The 21,701-nt window shown below is 40.3% G+C and overlaps 2 protein-coding genes across 8 annotated transcripts in view; one reads left to right on the top strand and one right to left on the bottom strand.

Moving 5' to 3' along the window:
• The window catches only part of ARL13B (ADP ribosylation factor like GTPase 13B), a 31,392-nt gene extending 9,874 nt beyond the window's left edge, over positions 1-21,518 (bottom strand). For 2 of the 7 annotated variants that reach the window (XM_066207786.1, XM_066207785.1), the window contains exons 1-4: positions 21,303-21,517; positions 18,789-18,962; positions 17,746-17,816; positions 15,604-15,853 (exon numbers count right to left, since the gene is read on the bottom strand). In XM_066207786.1, coding sequence (XP_066063883.1) covers positions 15,604-15,853; positions 17,746-17,816; positions 18,789-18,847 — 380 coding nt within the window. In that variant the 5' untranslated portion in view covers positions 18,848-18,962; positions 21,303-21,517. Of the gene's footprint in view, positions 1-15,603; positions 15,854-17,745; positions 17,817-18,788; positions 18,963-21,302 lie in introns of those variants that run through there. The other 5 variants (XM_066207776.1, XM_066207781.1, XM_066207796.1 and 2 more) reach the window with 5 other exon arrangements.
• Positions 2,389-14,698, top strand: STX19 (syntaxin 19). The gene is made up of 2 exons (XM_066207822.1): positions 2,389-2,626; positions 10,565-14,698. Exon 2 carries the CDS (start codon positions 10,681-10,683, stop codon positions 11,557-11,559), a length of 879 nt encoding a protein of 292 aa, XP_066063919.1. The 5' UTR covers positions 2,389-2,626; positions 10,565-10,680; the 3' UTR covers positions 11,560-14,698.
• Positions 21,519-21,701: the final 183 nt, after the last annotated feature.

The following is a 21,701-nucleotide window of genomic DNA, read 5'->3' as shown; positions in this document are numbered from 1 at the left end:
TCACGTTAGATAATAACTAAGGTGTCTAGTAATAGTTTAATACTATTTCTAGAGAAAGCAATCATATTTACAATTAAGAAAATGAAAAATATCATCCTGCTTTACACCTAAAGCAACACGGGACAATCTGTTGGAGCCTCTGGATGTAAGTTCACAGTTTTGCAACTTCCCAAACCCTGTGTAAAACTGCTTCAGGATCATCTCAGCTCTGCCTGCTACCCAGCATTTCTCTCCGATACCAATGTTTTGAACTTGTTTTTCCTGAGTAAAACCTAAAGTGTAGAGAGAGGAACTTGCATGAATGGATCTAAAACCTGTATTTTATTAAATAGTGGAAAGTAAAAAACCCCACATATGTCATAAAATAAGTATTCTGTAAGATGAAGATCATTGTCTTGTCACTGATGTATGGTAGGAAACAGGACTCTAGAAGACAAACATTCATTTAGGAGTACAAAAATACAATCCAACCGCATTTTGCACTTTCTACAACATTAATAATCCAAGTTAAGTGCTGCACAGCATTAAAAATAAGAAGTATCTACTTGCTCCCCTCTAATAAAGGAATTCCACTAAGATAACGTTCCTCTGAAATTCAGCAATATTTCAATGACATGAGAACTCTGACTCAATTTTCTGGACAAGAAGACAAATATTTGGCTTCCACAGGCTCAGTGGCAGAAGGTTTTGGAACCAGACATCATAGTCTTCTTCCTGAAATCTGAAGTCATTATCATTAACTCAAATGACTTCTAGGGAACTTAGGCCAAAGCCTGTACTTTGAATTTATGTTAATTCCTTGCTGGGAAGGAACAGCGGTAAGAATTCACTCCATAGTTACCAGAACTTGTCAGCACTTTAATCTGATCTAAGACCTTATTCTTCCATATTCTCCAGAATGCCAGTGTGAGAGCTTCCACTCTTAATTATTTTACTCCCGAGAGATTTTTTCAGCATCAAAAACATTAGGGAAAAAAAAGCTTTGTTGCATCTACAGCCCAAACCCCCACACTCCTTGTCACCATTACCCTCATGAGCCACGAGCCATTACCTAATCTTTCATCTTCCTTTCCAAGTAGAATTTGTTTATGGAGGCCATAGAAAAGCAGCTTCTCAAATGTCCAGTCTCTCTCAATCTTCACCATCCTTAACTATTTGTGGTCCAAACCATTCACTTATTTATCACCATCCTGAGGACAAAATCCCCCTGTCCTACTGATAATCCAAACTTTGCTGGCTTGGCCTGCAGAGCTGGAAAGAGCACAAAGCCCTTCTTCTCCTTGCCCTTCCTCGATAATGAATTCCCACTTCTTAAAAGAGAGAACTTCTACAGTGCTTTGCATGATTTAGTGCAGGGATCCCCAAACTGTTGCTCAATGCATATACAGAACCTGGGGTATTTTCACTATGTTTGCAATACTTTGGCACTGCTGCTTTTCACCAACCAGCCAGAACAAGACTTGTCCCCTCAGTATCCAGCTACGAAACCAAAGCTAGACCAGGGAAAAACTGAGATGCAATGCAAGAAAGTAATTAAAAGGCCAGAAACAATTACCTCCACTTTTTTTCCTCCCCCACATAACCTATTTTGTTACAGTCTGAAAATCCTACTGTGCTGCCTCTTAGTCTCAAAGAGCATTCCTCAGCAGTGCTGACAATTCATCTAGATCTAATTGAAGGAAATATTTCCGAGCACTGTTTGTTGCCACAGCCTATTCCTCTCTCACCTGAAGATTAAATAACTCCACTATTTCTGCTGTTCTTGCTCTGCACAGCCTACAGAGCACAGCTGACGCAGAATGAAATGCTGGTAAGCTGCATAGCTCAGTGGCAATCTGACACTAACATCCCACAGCTCGCAGTAGCTGCTGATTTTTAACCTCTAACACCTTGAAAGGTGTCAGATTTGTCTTTCTGGTCAATTAGCTTTCACTTTCTCTGCAGCAATACTGACTGCATTCCAAAAATACTGCTGAGGTGCTGTACCTGGAAAGGCAGCTGTCTCTGCCTAATCTCCCTAAGGAACTGAAGTGGTTTTGCTGAGGTCCATCCACTGCTGGACATCCCTGACCACTTCAGACTTCAGGTCAAACTTCTAAATGGAGTTCAAGTATTTTTAAGATACTGGAGTAAAATGCATTATCCTGCAGAGCCTTTTTAGTCCCCTATAAACAGATCCATCTACCCTCAATAATACCTTTTCCCTCCATGCTTTGGTGCAGAAGAAAGCCAAACACTTGTGCTTCCACTGCTCCACTTGCAGCTTCTCAGGGGAGCTGCTCCAAGGCACTTCCTGCTCCTGGGCACTGCAGAGGGATCCGCCTCCCAGCAGGGCTGGCTTTCGAACAGGCACAACCAGATTCCCCAGGCACAAAGTAATCAATTTGCCTGGCCCTGCACTTGCAGAAGGCAGTTTCTCTCTCACTCAGCCACTCCTGAGGATGATCACACTTGGATAACGAGACAAGAACTAGAAGCAGGAATAAAGAAGGAAATACTTCATGGAATGTTATTCAAGATATGCTACTCAGGGAATATTCTGGAAAAATGTTTTGGGGATTATACTGAAGCTTAACCTCAGGAGTTCCTGTGTAAAGGGTAAAAGCCACCAGCACAGGATTCAGAGGTAAATACTCTCCTCTTACTTAATGTTTCTAAATTTGCAAATATCTGGAAAAGGCTTTGTAGTGGGGTTTAGAACGGGAATGTGCCAAAGTGTCAAGACTTAAAAAGAATATATGTCTGCCTTGCAAAAAGTTAAGTATTTCTGTGGGTGAGTATGGACTCACAGCTCTGCTGCTCTTGTACACAAACACCAGGGTTTCAGGCAAGTTTTATGCAAAAATGCACCTTCTTTAGGGAATACATCAGTTATCTTAAAAGACAGACTTTGATTTTATTTTTCCAAGTCAGTTGAACTTCATCTATAGCAATTTTTCATGTTTAAAAACCTGTAGGAGGTATATATCAAAACATACTTGAAAGCACAGCAGAGTGGCTGTTAGTTTATCATATTAAGGTTGCTGAGTAAGAAGCTTTCATCTATAAAATCATGCTTGGCTTATTTCAGTTTCACATAAAGTATATTTGAATTGTCTAAGTGTAACAAACGTACGTCATGTGCAAGAAATAAAGAGAAAGTTGGCACCTACTGCTTTTAGATCAAGTAGGATATTTCTAAGCAACTGGAGAGCTTTTGAACTTCAAGAGTCACGGGAAACAAAGTGGAAAGGGAGTGTTATGTGTGCATTGGCACAACTGACATCTACAGCTCAGTGCAATATTTCTGTTAGAAGCCACTTCTGGCAGAGAAAAACGTCTGAATGCTATGGAAGTTCCTTGACCTGTCTATAAAATCTCAATTACTGAGCAAAGAGGGAAAAAAAAACCAACAGAAACCGAACCAGTATTAAAAGTTTACTTTGCAATACAAAATCTGTAAAAATGTCTCAGATGTGCTGCTTTGGGGGTTATATTTACTCCGAATTAGTAATCACAACCCCAAAATTTTGGGTCAGATCTGCATAGTGTCCATCAAAATTCACAAAGAGCAAAGCATCCTTGAGGTCAAAATATTACAGTGTCAGAATTATCCCCATGATTGAAAGCAACTGTAGGCAAATGATCTTTTTGAGAATGGTTTGGCTAAGATCAAGAATTAGTCTTTAAGGCTACTTCAAGGAGCCGTAGCTTTGAGGGAAGGAATTTGCTGGGAAAACAAAGACAGAATCTTTGAAATTAACAGCAGTCTAAACAAGGGGAAAGAACAATGCCATATTCTTCACTCTACAGTGAATCTTCTATTTAAAAATGCTCCTCCTCTACCCTTTTTCCCTTCAGATTCTTTTATCTCTCATCCATTAACCTTTTTCTTGGGCAATCCTGTGGACATCAGAAGGATGTTTTATTGCAGAGAAGCGAGGCCTCAGCAGATGCAGAATGAAAAGCTTTGTCTCTTTATGCTTTGCTTACGTTAACACCCGTGAAAATCAAACTCCTGACCCACACAGGGGCAAAAAAAAGTGACTTGTCTGCTTGTTTTGCTTGTTCCTTCTTCAACTATTGTCAATTCACGAGCATTTTGAGGAAGTCATGGAAATTCTTCATACTTTTAACAAACAAACAGGAGAACAGACGAACAGTTTCAAGTGGTCCAGTAAATATGATGGTTGACACGTGGCTCTTTCTCAAATAAAGGGACTTATTTGAACTCATGCCTTCAACTCTTATGCAAAACAATACTTTGACTATTATGGTAAACTATAATGAAAAAAAAGGTGAATAAAGTGCTACAAGATTATCGGCCTGCTTTCATGCAACTTCAGGGAGCTGTAGGAGACCTTTCTGTAAGTCAACATTTTCCCCAGACAGTTCCTCCAGGTCACATCTAAATAAGAGAACAGTTAAAACTAAGATTCTAAACTCCTGTTTACAATGTCTCTAGGCAACTTCAGTCTCATATTAGCTTTTGAACTGGTCACAAGAACACCAGCAATTATAATTGATTTCATTTTGTTAAGTGGCCCTCATTCTCACCGCAGGGCTGAATCATATTCCTATTTACTGAAAATGTTTCTTGACACACGCTGCCCCGCTATCGGTTCAATCCCACCTTAGTCAAACAGGCTGCAGCCAACGATGTCTGGGCTCACCTAAAGAAAGTCATGTTCAGCTTCCAGATGTGTAATTCCAAACAAATGGTAATAAATGATATAGCAATATACTTTCAGACAAGATAAAAAAAAAAAAAAAGTAAATGGCTTTCTTATACTCTATTTCAGCTTGATATATCAAACCCTCGGCAAACTAAGTATAGCCAAATTGCTTGTATGTTTTTTTAAAAGCCCTGCCTCACATTTGTTACAGGTGAGTTCCAAGGCTGTGACAGGCGGCTCTGTGGTGTGACAGAGATGAAATGGGAATGTAAAGCAGGTGGGATGGTGCACGGCACAAATCCCGAGTCTGCAGTCCTACTGTCAGGAAGACAAATCTCTCACATCACTTAGAGCAATACAAACCTGTTAAGTGTGAGTTCAAACTATATATCCTATTAAATGGCAACAATTCCACCTGTACTCTGTTCTGCTGCAGCCCTTTCTCTTGCTCCTATTTTATTTTCAAATACTGCTTGAAAATACATCAATATTTGGACTTTAACGATGTGATCTTTGGGCAGAGGAGATCACAACTTTCTTTCTAGGTTTCTGTTAGGTTTTCTGACAGTAAATCTCTGGTTCAACAGGTGAAAAAATCCCCATCAAAACATGAAGTTCTTACCAATTACAGAGAATTAGCTGCAGACTAAGCCACTTGCAGAGTGAGATCATTGTTTTGTCAGTGAGGTGCAGCGTCCATCACCCTCACTGGGATTAATGTCACTGCAAAAGCATGAACTCCTCACCTCCTATTACCCAAACTATCATGGAATGTCTGCAGACATGGAAATTCTGCTAGATGCTTTTCCTCAAGTCTACACCTGGAGCCACACAATCCTAAGAAAGATTTCAAAACTCCCAAGGAACAAGCTCAGATTTGCAGCTGATTCACTGTATGTATCTTAGAATCAAATATTTCACAAATAGCAAAACACCAACACAAGACAGCTGCATCTCCTACAACACAACTGTGTTACAGATTTGTGGTCAAAGGCCCAAGAACATCTTTTAAGTATTTTAAGTCTGTTTCTCCCCTCTCCATATATCTTGGAAAACTCACTCCAGGGCAGCATGATTTGGTTGCACTTTTGCAGCAACTCTGGCCTAATTCTTCCCCACCTAATGAATTCTTTGAATACTCAGGTCTGCTTTACTACATTTGAATTTCTTGCTTTTACTCAATATCCATGTTTCTCCACCTCCCACAATCCATTTCACATTAATTAGAGGATTCCCAAGCTACCTTGCTTCAAATGCAGCATTTCTATTCTCGTACGTACTGGTAATTTTGGTTTCCCTGGGGAGTCTTGCGGCAGCTTTCACATGGTGATAGGACAAGGCTTTGAAATGCAAGAGGAAAGATTTAGATCCCATGTTAGGAAGAAATTCTTCCTAACATGTGAGGGTGGTGAGGCTCTGGCACAGGTTGCCCAGAGAGAAGTTGTGATCATCCCCTTTGCTGAAAGTGTTACTGATTTTGCATTATCATCTCATCTGGGGCATATTTTTAGGCAGGTCAAGCTCTCTGCCTTTGTATTTTCTTGCTGCACCACTCCCACACTTTCCACAAACAGAAACTTGAACTTAAAACTATTTTAAAGTATGTTTTTCCAAGGACTTATCTTACAACAGCGATGCTTAAGAGGATATTTTCATCCAGCCACTTTGTGTCTCATAGTCCTTGGTTTAGGCACGTTTGTTTACAAGGTATTTTAGTTAAAGGAAACTTTTTAAACAAAGGAGAAAATAAATGTAACTTATAGCAGGATATCCTACTCTAGTTACTTCAGACACATCTTTGAGTAACAGGGCAAGATTCCAAAACGCTGCCAAACAAGTTCCTTCTTTCCTTGTGAGAACACGAGAGAGCACAAACTGAATTTCAACTCAAAATACCAGCTTTCCCCAAAGACTACTATAAGGATTTTGAACTATATTCATTTAAATAGTATATGGCTCTCACTAATTTTTTGTTGCTGACTTAAGACACTGAAGCAGTAACCAAGCTCCAGAGTAAGACTCCAAGATTTACTCATTGCTATTGTGCTTGCAAAAATGTTAGATGGGTTTCTTGGCACGACATGACAGAGCTGCCACATAATTTCACTGCAGCTTGGAAATGAATTCTTCTTCTTCTTATTATTATTATTATTATTAATAATAATAATGCAAAACCAAATGTTTCAGATTACATGTAACCTGAAATTCCTTTGCCTGAAAGCATCACCTACCCAGTGCCCTTAAGTGACTCATAGCTAAGGGTCAAGAAAACAAACCTATCCTTATTTTTGGTGCAATCATTAGAAAAAAAAAAAAATACCAAAAAGAACCACTAACAAACAAAACCCCATCAGTTTCAGCAGAGGTAAAGAAGGCAGCATGAGCCAGAACACAGATCATACATCTCAAAGAGCTCTTAAAGACAGGATTCTGTTCCTTGATTGCCTGCAAGTCCTCTTCTCCAGAAGAGTGCAGGACGTTAAAACCAAGGCAAGGTGGCTAATGGTATCAAAGATCAAATAGAAACAGAGCTTTTGTTGTCAGGCATTTCAATCAAAGCGCTGAAAAGCGAGAAATAGTGAACAAAAGCAAAAATTTAAATGAGCAGGAGGCTTTGGTAATCTGGGGACTGGGGAAGAAATAAAACAATCCAGCAAAGCCAAATAAGAAGCCATTAAACCCAACTACAAGCAGAAACAAAAGAGTTCCATACAATTAACTTTCCTGCTTCACATATCCAATTATGTCTTTTAACTTACTGTAGCCCAAATCTTATTTTTGGATGTAGGCTCCATGTTTCCTGGCTCTACTGATAAATTTATCAGACAGGGGGAAGCATATTCTGTGTGGATGCAACTAAGCAAGTGGACCTTTCAACTTGCCATGTTTTGTTTGTTTTTTTTTTAATGGAGATGAAAATATAAAAAAATTCATTTCTGTCAATCTCATTATCTTTGAATTCTGGACATACTTTGCCATCATGAGACATTCTAATGGTGGTCCAGCTACCAGGACCCATTATTCCCCCAGTCAGTGTGCTGAAGTAATTTTTATTTTTTAAAGTTTTTATCAAGACTTCCTCAGTCCCATGTGGCATCTGTTTAAATGGAGAGATTCACGTAACCCTGTACCTGAGAAGCAACACAGCCAAGTTATCAGAAGGCAAAGACTCTCAAAATAGATTTGACAAGGATGTGAAAATTGTATTTCTGAACCTGTCAACTATTTATAACTACACATAGCTATAAATTAAGATGCTTCAAGAAGAACAGACCTAATCACCGATAGGTTTGCATGATAATAACACTGCAATGGGCAGTGAATGTAGGGGCCACACTAAGTCACTGGAGTGCTTTCAGTCCCCATATTCCATTTACTCCACTCCAAAGAACAGGCATATTCTCCCTTTACTGAAAAAACACTTCAAGGAAAGTGAGGTGCTTTCATCTCAGCCAGAAGAAAAACAGGATGTGCCCCTATACACAAACACGTAGGACAAAACAAGGAGTCAGTAAATGAACAGAGCTTGTGGTGGAACACTCGAGAAGCCAAGCCAAAGATTTCCAAGGTTATCTCTGTCACGAAGACATCCTCATTTCTTTGAAACCAGCCTATGTTCCAATTGCCAGTATAATCAAGCACAATCATTGGCAAGGCTGTTCAGTGGCAGGCTTTGAAGGCAGGCCCAACAGCAGAGAAGATATGAAACTAAGACTCGATTGCTTACATTCCAGTCTTTTGTGAGACTGATCTTTAAACAAGAAAAAAAAAAATCTCCCGTATTTTCTGCTCACTTCTTTGATATTTAACAATATTTGCAGATTTGTTTTGCAGTTCTGTGAGGTTCCTCCCTCCAGCCCCAAGGAACAGAGCCTATTTCAAGAGCAAACCAATGCTCTTAGACACAAGAAATTCTTGTCACCTCATAGCATAAGCATTTATGGTGCCCTTAGAACTTGCTTTTAATCCCAGGTTTGCCCAGCCCTGCTAAATTAACATGGATCAGCAGATGCGTGAGGCTGGACTGGAACAGATTTTCAGGTCAGTTCTTGGAAGCCTTGCTCAGCAGCCCTGGGTCCTTTCACATGCCCCAGGCTGAACTTTCCCTGTTGTTGGTGCCAAGCATCTCTGGAACATTCCTGAAAAATGTTACCTGGGAGAAACTGCCTGACTTTTGTCATGGGGACATCCCCAGAAAAGTTCAGCAACGGAGAGAGGCATTACTGTCATGAAATTAATACATTTTGCATCTTCCCCACTCCAGAATAACATTCTCCAATAAATAACTTGCCCACTTGTCTGATCACAAGTCTCAGCACATTACTGGAACTTCTGATGATTGCCAAGATTTTGAGATTGTCTTGATGTGAATCAACAAACACTAAATTGCAATATTAAGGCATTGGGGGGGGGGGGGGGGGGGGAGGGGGAAGAGCAGTAAGGGAAATCCACACTAGGGTAGAATATCAACATTCTTTCTCATGACTGACCTCTGAAGCATTTCAAGTTTTGTTTCTCAGCTAATCCTCCTGCAGAAAGCCAGACTTTAGTCTGTGTCCACACTGCTCAACTCCATGAGTTACACAAAATTCTGTTTAGAGACTTTAAATATGCACAGGGGAGCAGAGACACCACAGCAGTTTCATTTGGAACGGCTCAAATACAAGAAAATCATTTGCATATTGACAGGTTACTGCACAGACCCTTTGCAAATTCTAAAAATGCAGCTTTTGGATACTATTAAAAAATCCTACATTTGCTTGCTAAGAAAAAATACCTGTAGAACCAGGGTTTAATAAGAGTTGCACCTCTTTAATGCCCTAAAAGCTCTGAAGCAGCCAGAAGACACCACTGTGCTGTTTAACCTTTCTGCTTGAACAGCCCTTTGAAAGACACACATCTGATTGAACCAGAAGACCCTAAGTAAAAAATCCCATAATCTTCTAGTCCTGAACATGCTACTTCTTAGTGAAATTTTCCATTCCTGATCACAGTCCAAGGAAACAATTTATGTAGAGTTTGAGAAAAATACCTTCTTCCCTGTGATTAAAAATAGTTGAACTTAGTTTCCATCGGGCGTGGTTTAGGAAATATCTCGCTCTTAATTATCTCTCCAGTAAAGCTTGCACAACAGCTAGGGAATAAAACAAAACTGCTTTCTGTTTTCTGTTCTCTGTTAAATAAAAAACAGCACTGAATGGTAGCCCACTGTGGTTCACAATGCACATTTGCATCAGTTTTATGAAGAATGTAAATGACAGTGTAACAGTAATTCAAAAAAGGCTTAGAAATTCTTCATGCTGCGACATTAGTGATGTGGATTCAACTCCACAAAAACTCAAACATAAAAAGTTAATTTATTTTCATGCTAAATTATTAGAGTTCTTAAATGATCAGAGTTCTGTTTTGTTGTAGCTAACTGCTTCAGTTACTATCTAACTGTCCAGGCAAGAAAAGGCAAGGAAAATGGAGAAAGGCTTTTGAATGTGGCCAAATTAATAATCTAAATTCATGCCAGAACAGTTTTCTTACAAAGTTTGTCTCAATCTGGAAAACTGAAATATTTCCTACTGAGAATCCAAAAACAGCACTATTTCTATTTCCAAAAAGATTTATAGGCTGATTAGTTTTCATCAAGTAAAGAATAACGATAAAATAATTGGAGTTACTTCTCTCCTCCTCCCCAAAATAAAAGTCCTCTCCACACTTCTAAGTTCTGTGCTCTGCATCACAAATTTACCACAAAAATGGCCTTGGGCAACAAATCACAACTTGCTCAGAATCCCCTCCACTTCCAACTCATTGCTACTTTCACTTTGGTGCAGAGGGAAGCGGCTCTAATCTCCAAAACTACTTTTCATATATACATATAACCACTAACATTGATTGTTGTTACCTTTTGATTACAGTGCAATGAAACAAGGCAAACAAAAAGGATATTGGAATTAACTTCCTGTGTCGCAAGAGGGGGAAAAAATAAACAACAAAACCCAATAAACAGGAAAGAATCCTGACCACAAAAACCATGAGAGATCGTCTGCAGGAGCTCAAACTGAGGGCTAAGGAACTGCAGATAGCTGGGGAAAACAATGGTGCAACTGTACAAGAGGAAGAGCAGGAAGAGTTTGAACAGCAGGCCATTATTTATGAAAAAGAGCCCATAACCGAAAGGCACTTGCACGAAATCCAGAAGCTCCAGAACGAAATTAACAACCTGGTGGAAGAAGTCAATAAGTTCAGCCAACAACAGAAGAGCCTGGTGTCCTCCATGAGAAGGTTCAGCGTCCTCAAGAAGGAATCCAACGTAGCAAGGGAGATCAAGGTTCAAGCAGAGCACGTGCGCAGGTGTCTGGATGAGCTGTCAAGGACAGTGAGGAAAGCTGAACAGGAGCAGGGGCCAGCGCGGGCTGTGGTGAGGATCCTGGCAGCCCAGCACGCCTTCCTGTCCCACCGCTACCTGCAGGCCATGCTCTCCTACAACCACGCCATCACCGCCAGGCAGGACAAGTGCAGGACCTTCATCCGCCGCCAGCTCGAGGTGGCCGGGAAAGACGTGTCGGAGGAGGAGGTCAACGACATGCTCCAGCAAGGAAAATGGGAGGTTTTCAATGAAAATCTCCTCACTGAAGTCAAGATTACTAAAGCTCAGCTGTCGGAGATTGAGCAGAGGCACAAAGAGCTGGTCAATCTGGAGAACCAGATCAAAGACGTGAAAGAACTCTTTATCCAGATCTCAGTTCTGGTGGAGGAGCAAGGGGAGATGATCAACAACATAGAAATGTGCATGAACAACACTCAAGAATACACTCAAGTATCCAAAGAAAAGTTTGGGCTTGCAGTCAGGTATAAAAAAAGAAACCCTTGCAAAGCAATTTGCTGCTGGTGTTGTCCGTGCTGCAGATGACACAAGGAATGAACTGACTGAAATATCAAAAGTTGGTGTGGTTCCTCCGTGCCAAACTGATCTGGGAAAGCTCTCGTGGGATCCCTCAACTGCTTCACTTTGCTTCCCATTTTCCCTTCAGCAGAGCTCTCAGGAAAAACTGCATCTGTTTTTCAAGACACAGTAAAGACTTTTACGGTTTTCACAGAAACACATGAACTACAGGATAAGATCAAAGGAAAAAAGTGACACTTTTCGGTTCTTGTGAACTTCTTCAACATTTAGAAGTTCTAAAGTTTAGTTTGGTTCTTCAAACTAAAACGGTGTGGCAAAAAACTCCCCGTGCTGTTGGGAAGCATTGAAAATACTGTTAATCTCAAAGACAGGATTCATAAAAATGTTTTATTTACTTTTCACAAAATAATAAGTATTTTTAATTGCCTTGTGGTTTTTTTAGCATTTATATTTATTTGCTCTAATTCTAAATGGTCTTTTCCCCCCAGGAATCTGAAATTCTACAAAACAAGTCCACACATGAAGCAGACACCATTAGTAACAATCCAGAATGGGATGCCTAAAGGAAATAAGAGGTCAGAAAACTCATCAGGAATGTTTCAATACTACCTCTACAGGAAAAGTACATCAACTTTTCATAAACAGGGATATTTATATTATTCAGCTCCACAGGCAGAGCCCTACCAGGATAGGGGAATATGATCCTTAATTACACACTCACAAAGCACATTCTCAGTGCTGCCTCTCCTACCTAAATACACAGTCACATTTGCAGTCTCACTTTTGCTAGCACAAAACTTAACGAAAAAATAGAATAAAAAAGAAAACTCCATCCTTACACCCCCTACTCCTCCCCCATAATCTAGAACCAGAGAATGATTTAGGTAACCTAAACCTCCTGTAACCAGCTCCTGTTGGAATGGAGTGAGAAACAGCTCTCCATGCAATTTAACAGACAGTAGCAATGTAACTGAGACAAAAAAAAAGTCATTTCCAAAAAGAAACTACCAAAAAAAAAAAAAAAAATCCACAGTAAAACCAAACAGCGAATCAGAAATGTATTCCTGAACTGCTTTGTGCTGTGCAAAGACACAATCAATACCACTTTATTTGGATAGGCAGAGAAGGCAGAACAAACTGCACTGCAATACAGCAAGACACCAAGTGAACTGGATATTTTTAGTTGCATGTAGTGGGAAAAAAAAATTAATCTACTATCAAAGTCATTTTCACATTGTGATATTTAGAAATAGCTGGATTCCTTCCACCCCAGATTTGAACTGCAACTGAAATTAACTGTTATCAAAATACAGTCAAATGCCTGAATCTGAAGTGAAAAATATTATTTACCCAGTAGCAACAAAAAATAAACATAGATGATGACACCACTGAAACTATTTCATTCAATACTCTTCCCTTAACGGCATATATTAAAAATACCTTTATGTTCCAAGGGCAGAGTAGAAATCAGCCAATAAACAAGAGGTGTACTTTCAATAGCAGAATAAAACTCAAGTTTTCAAAATCCAAGTTTTAATACTTAAGAAAACAGCTGTCTGAATAGATCATCCCCAGCTGGAAACTGGTTAGAAACAGGCAAAACAGATAAAACACACTGGAGGACTGGGAAGTGAGAAAGACTTGTGGAAACTTTTTCCTTGATAGAGGTTACAATTAACTGAAAAGAAACAGTATGAAATAATAGTCTGAACTACAGTTCACCCCAAATTTGATATTGAGCATTCAAAATCACTAGCAGCAGCAATTTTGCAGTAATCACTAAAGTAACTTTGCAGTGTTATCAGCAGTTACATAAATATGCAGAAAACCAAACAAATTAAAGCCCAGCTGCAAGTGTTCTATGAAGAAAAGTGAAACATGAATAGCTATAATCCCTTATCACCAAAATAACAGGTAGAAAGTAGCTTTCTCCTGACAAAATACCTTCCCAAAAAATTTCCTTGCTATAAAATATCAGTCACAGCACATGGACTTGCATTTCCCATTGCACATGCTCCATGTTAACTTAAAAAAAACAAACCCCAAAACCAAACAAAGACTCAAAACAAACACAACTAATCCCAAACAAAACCAGCATTTGCCTGCATAATATGAGGTCTGTGTGCTCCTTTCTGATAAAGGAAAGGACAAAAATAATCCTAAGTAAAGAAAATTTAAACTTGAATGCCTAGGTAAGTCCTGAGGATGCTGCCAGAAGAATTTACCCATAAACATAAATTAGGTGATAACAGTGAACAGTAAAAAAAACCCAAATGACAAGTTTAACATCTCTAAGTCATTTATACCAAGAGACAGTAAAAGATAATACTATCAACACTTGAGGAAAATTGTCTTAAAATTGTTCCGTGGGCAGAATCCATGGGCAGCAATAAATAACAACATGGGAGAGCAGCAATTAGATTTGCAGAAAGTATCACACTGAACATCAGATTTCTCATTTTCCCATCTTTGTGTAAGATGGAGTATTTAGCACCAATCTTATGTCCAATTTTTGGGGCAATTCAGCCTACTCTGCACAGATTAAAATGCATTAATTAAAAAATGTAGCAAGGCATTAGGGAACTTATTGCTACATGGGTAGCAAGTATCTCATTATTTAAAAAACCAACAAAACAAAAAAAAAACTCACAAACAAAATCTGAACATCCAAATTAATATAATATTTTAAAAGGCTAGTTTTCAGCATAAATTTGGAAATCTGACAATACGGGAGAGGATTCTGAAGAGGCAGGCTCACACAGGGAGCATAAACCACAGAACTGCTGGATCCCTCCACAGAACTGGGACACTGCAAAAGCAAATCCTGATCAAAGGCTTGACGTTTAATCTAATAAAAAATAATAACATCAACAAACTTGGTTTAGTCACCCTTAGAGGAATTAATAAATACACTCTGCCTTCTGATTAGCTACTGATAGGATGAAAAAGCAGTATCAAAATCCAGGGAAGTGAGGGATTCTCTGCAGGTCCAGTCAGCCACCCGAACAAACTCCATTATGGGATTAGAGCATAGAGATTTCTACCAAAAACCTCAAAAACAACAACAAAAAACCCAAACCACAACCCAACCTCCCCCATAAAGTTGTATTTCATTTTAAAAAAGCACAGTTTACCACTGTCACAGCCGCATTTTCAAAACACATTTGAGTTAAACTAAGTTGGCTTTATTGCCTTCTCTGTGCCAGTAACACTCAGTGCACTCAAAGGTGAAATCTAATCTATTTTCAACATTAACACCATTACTTTGCTGAATTATCCTCCACTTCATCAACACAATTAAGCAGCTTCAGCTTCAAACCAGCAGAGCATCACTGTTTCTTGAAAATAAGAGGTCCCTCCTCTTACCTCTACAGATTCCTTAAGATAGCACAGGAATGTTGTGCAATTTATGCATCCTGGAGGTTTTATGCTCACCAGACATAAAGATATTGACGTCCTAAACCATTTTAAACTTTCAAAGTTTATTTTTCAACTTCAAAAGAGTATTTGTTATCAAATATTTTTGGTGGGGAATTTAACAAAGCGTGTTCTTTCCAATATTTTTACAAACCCTATTAAACAGAGAAAAAAACACATGCCCGATACAATTAAAACAAACCTCCTTTAAAGAGATTTTGCTGATCATGTACCAGCAGCACCATGTGTTAAGTGAACAGGACATTTATTGCTGAGAGATCACACTATTGCTGAGTATAAACAACCATTTCCCATTTAATTAATTAAGCAGCAACAATATTTTTACATCACGTTGTCATGCCAAATTTGGAAAGCCTTTTAACCTGGCATTTCAAGCAATATTAAAATTTCCAAGTGTTAAAAAATCCCACCTTGGTATTTTTCCATGGCTAATGAAAGAGGAGAGAAATAAATATCCCTGAGCAGGATTAAATAAAACATAAAACCATAAAATTAATTGTAATAGTGGCTAGTGCTAAAGTTACAGCAGCATTAGTTACAACAGAAATAGCTCTTTAGGTCTAAATTCACCCAATTTCAGATTATCTGACGAACATTTATGACATTACTTACACTAACACAGGCTTTCCTGATATCTTGGGGCTCTTTAGAACCTCTATCATGGCTTGTTTTGTTTCCTCCATCCTTTCAATGTCACTGGAATCCACCACAAATATGACACCGTAGGACTCGGCGTAATAATTCCTCCAGATATTCCGGATCCTTTTTCCTCCTCCTAAATCATAGATGGTGACTTCAAAGCGCCCCTGTTTGAGGTCAATTTTGGAAAACCCAACTGTGGGAGCCACATCTTCAGGAGACTCTGTCAAAGAAGGATGCCTTCAGTTCAAAGAGGATTTTATAGTGGGGTTTGTGTAACAAAATTTGCGTTTTAAAAACAGGGAGGGAAACCTGCCTGTTAAATATTGCTGACCGTGTTTTTGCTGACATGAAGATTTCCCCTCTCCTCGGGGAATTTGAAATTAACTAGTCTCTCAATTAGTTACTTTACATTAATTTAGGTAAGAGCACTGGGGGAGTGGGAAAGGGGGAGAAAAGAAAGGCAGATTTTAATATTTCACACCACAGTTCCTTTGCAGTGCTGGCGACTGTACTGCATCTTCACTTCCACTCTCATTTCCATGGTAGTAATCCAACTTTGAGAAGGAAAACAACCAAAACAGTTAATGCATTATGACCTAGGAGCCCTCGTGGTCTGCCAAATTTATTTTTTTATCCCTCATGGTTGCCAAAAACAGCTTCAGAAGTTCAAACCGAGGGCTGAGACGCAATGACTGAAACCACATTCTTCTGAGATGTAAATTATTTGATTCCCTTCATTCGAGGCAAGGTTTTAGCCTTTGTTTGTTTGCTAATTTTTATTTGCTGGTTTGGTTTTTTTTTTCCTAATTTGCCATGCAATATGCTAAAAAATTTATAGATTTCTATTTAATACTTTTTGGCTTGCTGTCTCCCTTTTCCTGAGGGCAAAGAAAGCCTGGAGTCGCCTCACACCACTAAGCTGTGCCTGCAGGGCTCAGTGAGATAATTGGATCTCTGTTTTAGGCAGCTGGGCAGCACAAGGCAAGAGAAACATGTCAAATTCAGCTTGTGGAGAGGAAAAAAAATGAAGGCCTGGCTAAAAGCACTGAGCTCTGAAGAGCAGTGCAGAAACTGAATCCCCACCAGTCTTCTGCTCCTACCCTTGAGACAGCCAAGATGGGCATTCAGGACATTTAAGCCCTGGGGGACACTCAAAGAAATCAGAACTGTCTTCTCCTTGAGTTTTCCTTTAGAAATACACATCTTTATCTCTTTTTCTTCCCCTGAAAAATAGGACTTTTAGAAATAACTATTATCTTTACCAGCTGAATGTAACAAAGGTGATTTTCAGCTGGAATGGAAGGTTAAATCATGAAACACTCCTGCTTCCAGGGCAAAGATGGAGGAATAGGAGAGAACACTCATGATTTTATTTGTGCTTTAGCAAGTCTGTGAACTTACATAACACAAGTAAACAAACTCGAGGTGGAGTCTCCAAGTCTGCCAGAACACTACTAAGTAAACTCTTGTTCTTGCACAAGATGAAAGTTATTTAGAAAGACAATCCCACAAGTGGAGGGAAAAAAAAATACAGAATATTTTGTTTTCATAAGCACAAGTGTTATCTCAAATTATATCCTGCCTGCATGAGCCAGGGCAAAGTACCCTTCAAAATCCAGTGGTCTCTTAGTGGCTGTTTTATTTATCATCATTTTGTCATAAATAATGATAAAAAATACGTAACATTAACACATCCTTAATGCTATACACACCAATTTCCTCTTTTTGAACCTTTTCTGCTTATATATACTTAGTTACAACACTGATTTTTATCTAAAGTTTACTGTTGTGTGCACATTACTGGAATGGCCACCTGAAAGCAACTTCAACACATGCACACAAGGAAAAAAGGGAAAAAAAAAATCAAGTCCCCTGATTGTATTGTCCATTGTAATGTTTGGATTAAGATGCGATATATGTATTATTAAGATGTGATATATGTGGTATTATTAAGATGCGATATATGTGATATTTGGATGGTACAACCACCAACATTTTCTTTCAACAATATGGGAGAGAGGGATCCATGAAGAGATGAAGCAATATTTTCAGATTGAAATGACTGAAAATTAGGAATGATACTCTCATTTGGATGATAAATTCACCACTTACCTCCTTGAATTCCTCGGACTGTAGCAGTTTTCCCAGCATTATCAAGACCCACCATTATTAGTGTCACCTTCCTCCATAAGAAGAAAAAAAAAAGAGAAAGATATTTAATTTTTTTTCCTCTAGCTAAACATCATTTATTCTATTTTTTAAACACGTGCAAAGCAAATTTACCACCAAATACTAGAAAGAAGAGATATCACAATACCAAGGCATTGTTACTACTGTGTGTCTGGTGTTTAATATGTCCAATCATCTGATTAAATAGAACAAGGTGTGAAAGGAAAAGTCTCAAACCATGGTCTAAGTTTCACATGAGGCAACGATTCTGCTTTTAACTGCTACTTGCCTGCTGCAATTTAATTTCACGGTGCTTTAAATTTTATTTGGTGTGGTCATGGTCCCTTTAACAATTTCTGTAATTGCAGTTCCATTCCCCTGTAGTTTTACCATCTCTCTATCTCAAAGTTTTTCCTGTATTAGAGAATTATTTCTGTCTCTATCAGTGTGCCTGAACAACACACACTTGTGTTGACAACACCAGATGCTGGAAACATGTGGGACTTACCACGCCTTTGTTTCTAGGCTGTAAATGTGCAAACCAGTGGTGCTGGGAATGCACACTTTATTAGCAAACTGGTATACAGGTAAATATTTTTACCAGGAGAGGATTTTAAAAGCCCCAGGAGAACCATATTTATGTGTGTGTACCTCAGTTCTTCCTCCTATTTGCAAAGACTCAGTGGTCAAATCAATTTGCTCCATTTTATGCCTCTTTAAGTGATGGAACTCTAAAACACATGGTTATTTGCAAACTTGGAACTGTAATAGTATCGAACATGAAGTATTGTTTATACAAGTTCTTTCAGGAGAGCAAGAAACCTCTGAGAAAAGAACCCCAAAACCAAACAATTTATACTTGAGAAAGAACTTGGGAGTGCTGGTGGGCGAGAGGCTGGACATGATCAAATATGGGACAATGAATAAAACAGAGGAGAAACAGAGTTTGGGAGGGTGAGAAATGTGAAATACTTCCCCATGTTTACCTGACAGGTTCCCTCCACCGTTTCAGCCAGTTGCAGCAATTGGCCATTAGATTGAACATCCCTCTTCACCAGCCATCCAGAGCCACCAACGCTACAGGGATAATGTGGGCAGGCCAGAGCAACCCAAGGAGACTGGCACAGACACTGCAGAGCCAAGGTCTTGTCTTGTCACTCCTAGAAAGAAAAAAAATATAGTTAGGCACTGTGCACAAAGAAGGCAGCAGCCTGGCTGTTCAGTGTGTTGTGTTCAGCCTCATTATCCTTCCCTTTTCCATCCTCTCACACTTCATCCACCCCCCTCTCACAGATGTGGGCAGCCACCACACACTGCTTATCCCAAATAATCATGCCAGGCCACAGCACAGGAGGAAACCTGCAAGTTAGAGGAGCAAGACACATCCAGCTACAAGATTTCAGTGCTTGTCTCACCAGCAGCTCCCACAGCCCTGCTGATTGACAGAAAATAAGGAGCAATTTCAAGCATGAGTGAGACTTACAGGAACATAAGAGGATAAGGCATTAAAAGCAAACAAAGAACATCCCTACCTGCTAAGTGTATTCATTTAACTGCCAGTTTCTTTTGCACAGAGAGATCCCACAGCAAGGGAACTGTGGCTCTCTAGTGAGTATTTTGAGGAGCTGGCAATGGTATCTAGTAGTTGTCACTAAATTAAATAGAAGTACCAAGTACTTCCATCATTCCACAACCCCACTTTCCACTCTTCAAGCAGAAAAAACCAGAACTTTCTTCTTTTTGAGAATTACCATAGCAGATCTCCTAAAGCTTGTATCTCAAAATTCCCTTCATATTTTCAATTATAACTAACCTCAAACTGAGGTGATTTTAAATGATGCCAAAAAGGGAATACTTAAATATTATAACGATCCTAATAAACTGTGATGGCTTAGATAATTTATACAGGTAGGAACTGAACTCCTGATCTTATGAGTCTCATTTTCAAGGATGCCTTTATGCCTTTGCATGGATCTGCTGTCATTCAGTGTCAGAAACAGGTCAGGTTTCATCCAAAGCAGAGACAACAGACACTCTTTAAACATTTATATTCCATTATCCACGAGAACCTGAGCTTCTCCACGGGAGAGCTGAGTGGATGCAGAGTAGAGAAGTTCCGAAAAAAAGCAAGATGATTACAACTGTTACAGGTACTAAAACCCAGCTCTGAAGAATACCAAATCATTTAAAGAAAGAAAAAAGCCCGCATGCAGTGGGCTGTGGTGCCTCAGCCCACGAGCAAGTCTGAACAAAGCTCACTTTGAGCACAGAGCGACACAAATTTCTGGGAAGCAAAATATAACAGCTCAGCGAACAAACTGTGCCATTGTCATCTAGTTAAATGATAAAAATGTAACATTTTCAGCGCCTGAGCATCCCCACAGGACAATTCCCATCCCATTTTATAGAGAGTATCTCTGTAAACCATCACAAAATTGCTCTTGAGCCTACATATGGCCCAGAGCATTCAGATGGGATTCATGAGATGAACAGAACGTAATCAAGAGGGAAAAGCAGAGAGCAACTCTGCCCTGGCACAAGGACTTTGTTTAAATACAAAACCCCAAAAAGGGGTGGGCAGGAATTGACAAATCAGATAAAAATTTTCAGAAACAAGCCACTCTAGGAGGAAAGGACACTCAATACTGCTGAAAACATTCTGGTAGGGAGGCAAATCCCATTCTGATATGCCAGTTTGGAGAGACTGGATCCCTGAAATATGTATGGAACATGTGACAGGCATTCTATAGGCTGCACTAATGACATCCCAAACCTGTTCCGGGTGTTACATCTGTCAGCTTGCTGAGGACAAATGAAACCAAGCCCAGAAACCCGTCAAACTTAGCAGGGAAGCCTCCACACCATTGAGCAGAGTACATTTAGTACACCACCTTCAGCAGAGGCTTTTACAATAAAAAATTTATTTCAGTCACAGCAAGCGTTCACGTTCTTGGAAACGCAGCTAAACAGATCATTTAGAGCTGACCCTCCTCACACAATTTAATTTTTTAACTTCCTTCTGTGATGTTCCTCGTCTGAATGTCAATTATAAGGGCAACTTTACTTTGATACTTTGAACAGTAGCAGCAAAGTTAGCATATACAGCAAAAACTGGTGAACACCACCCCCTCTGCCAAACTTGTAGTTGAGAGCTGAATATGGTGCAACAACTGTGACACCCTGAAAGTCCGAAACATTCAAATATTTGTGCGGAACAGCTTCAGGACTCTCATGCTTTCTATAAAGAGATGCCACTACAAGTCCAGCAGTTCTAGAGAGCACCTGCACCTCCCGGCCACGTTCCAAACCTTCCTTTCCCGTTTCCAAGAGAGCACCGACTCCAAAACCGCGGCTTCGCTTCCCGCATGTGTCACTTGCTCTAAAAGCGCAACACTTTTAGAGTTTTTGCAAAATACTTTCTGTAAAATGCCCTCTGTGACGCGGAAGGAGAGCGAGCCCTCAAGGCTGCCGACCCCCGCCGCCTCCCCCGCCCCGCTCACCGCTGCCTCCGCCGAGGCCCCGCAGCTCACCGGCAGCGCGGGGCCCGGGGCGCTCCGCCACGCGCGGCCCGGCCCGGCCCCGCCACGGCCACGGCGGCGGGGACCGGCGTCAGCCCCGGTGGCGGCGGCCGCGCTCCGGCTGCGCTGGGCCGCTCCCGGCGAGGGGCTCGGGCGGGGCCGCTCCGGGAGCTCCGCGGCCGCGGGACGCCACCGCACCGAGCCCGTCACCCCGGGAGACGGCCGACGGCGGCCGGCGCGGGACACGCTTAATGGTGCGCACGCACACGCCAGGGGGCGTGACCGCGGCCGACCAATAGGAGGGGGCGACTCGCCCGGCGCCCGCGGAGGCTCAGCCAATCAGCGGCGAGAATCCGCGCCCCCCGCGCCGTCCCGGAGTAA

This window comes from Chamaea fasciata, unplaced genomic scaffold (assembly GCF_029207755.1).
Source record: "Chamaea fasciata isolate MVZ Bird 193981 ecotype frontalis unplaced genomic scaffold, bChaFas1.0.hap1 SCAF_2, whole genome shotgun sequence".
NCBI classification, from domain to species: domain Eukaryota; kingdom Metazoa; phylum Chordata; class Aves; order Passeriformes; family Sylviidae; genus Chamaea; species Chamaea fasciata.
This window is presented reverse-complemented; position numbering and strand designations above follow the sequence as displayed.